The 1,310-nt window shown below is 61.6% G+C and overlaps 1 protein-coding gene across 1 annotated transcript; it reads right to left on the bottom strand.

Moving 5' to 3' along the window:
- Window positions 1–727, bottom strand: PAN0_184c6836 (uncharacterized protein; the record flags this gene model as incomplete). The annotated part of the gene is made up of 1 exon (XM_014797750.1): window positions 1–727. A coding segment is annotated over one exon (727 nt), but the record flags the coding sequence as incomplete, so codon positions are not given.
- Window positions 728–1,310: the final 583 nt, after the last annotated feature.

Here is a 1,310-nt window from a genome sequence, read left to right as displayed (position 1 = left end):
CGTAGCTGCCAGGAGCCGGAGCCGCATAGGGTTGAGCGGTCACTGGTGGACCCGACATGGTTGCGTAGGGCGAGGTATAGACGGGCGAAGCGGCAGAGACGTGTTGAGGGTGCTGCGGCGGATAGGGAGCATTGTAAGGCGGCTGCGTGTTGGCGAATGTGGATGCTGGAGCACTGTCACGACGTTCCCTTGCGTATCCCTGATGAACTGGGGCGGATGCGGCGTCCGAGTGGCTGTATGTCATGGCGACGGATTGCGGCGGTGGCTGAGGGTATGTCTGTGGCTGCGAATAGGCGACCTCGTGTGCTGAGGGTTGCGGAGCCTGAGAAGGAGTGGGAGCCGATTGCTCTCTCTGGCGATGCATTTGCTGCTGCTGAAGCTGGTGTTGGTAGTTGTAAAAGGCACTCGGTGCAGGGGGCACCGGGTTAGAAGCGACCTTGGACCGCGCACGCTTGACCGGCGAGGACGGCGTCGAAGATGAGGCAGCGGCGCTTCTGAGCTCCTCGACGGATGTTCTGCGTTGACGTGGTGGCTCGGGAGAATGCGAGCTGGGAGGAAGATAACCACCGCGCGTGTGAGTGTCGTTCATTTGGCTTGCGGACTTGGCCGACATGGGCTCGTAGGAGGAGCTTCGACGAGGCTTTCGAACGTCGGTGTTGGGCGGCGGGGGAGGCGGCGCGTGGGCCAACCAGGCGGCCGACATGTCTACAGAATCTTGCACCGGCATCTTGGCCGTCAACGTTGGGCGGTGCACGAGATTGGCTCCAGGCGGGAAGGTGCGATTCCAACTCGAAAGGAGGTTGGGAGCGTCGGCGTGCGCCTTGGACGATTAGATGAGCTCGACGGCACGAGCGAGCGTGGTGCCAGATGCGCTGGTGCGTAATGTATTCGTGATTGGGATCGATGGTGGAGCTGAGGCAAGCCAAGCGGACTGTGGGCGTCGATGTTCGAATTGCTACCGGCTGCTGCTTAATTCTCCGCTGCTAGGCTACAGTCACAGCCAACTTCCGTGTGTGATTGCAGCGAGGGCAGCCTCAACCAGGGCGACGCGGGCTGCAGCCAACCTCTACCAAAAAAACATGCACCCACCCACTGACGCGGATGCCGAGCGGCCTCAGACGCGCTGCTGCTGAGCGAGACCAACACATCTCGGCTCGGCCGCGCCTCCTCTCTCTCAGGCACCACGCAGCGGCCCGCAGCTTTTTTTGCGCCCCTTTTCTCCACCTCGCGCTGCCCTCCTGCTGTTGCGCGCTGCAAAATGCTGTAATTTCCGAGCAGCTGCAGCACGCGCCGCCGAGTCTTTTTTTTTT

This window comes from Moesziomyces antarcticus, assembly GCF_000747765.1.
Source record: "Moesziomyces antarcticus DNA, scaffold: scaffold_v10184, strain JCM 10317, whole genome shotgun sequence".
Classification (NCBI taxonomy): domain Eukaryota; kingdom Fungi; phylum Basidiomycota; class Ustilaginomycetes; order Ustilaginales; family Ustilaginaceae; genus Moesziomyces; species Moesziomyces antarcticus.
Note: the sequence above shows the minus strand (reverse complement) of the source record. Positions and strands in the feature narration are given on the sequence as shown.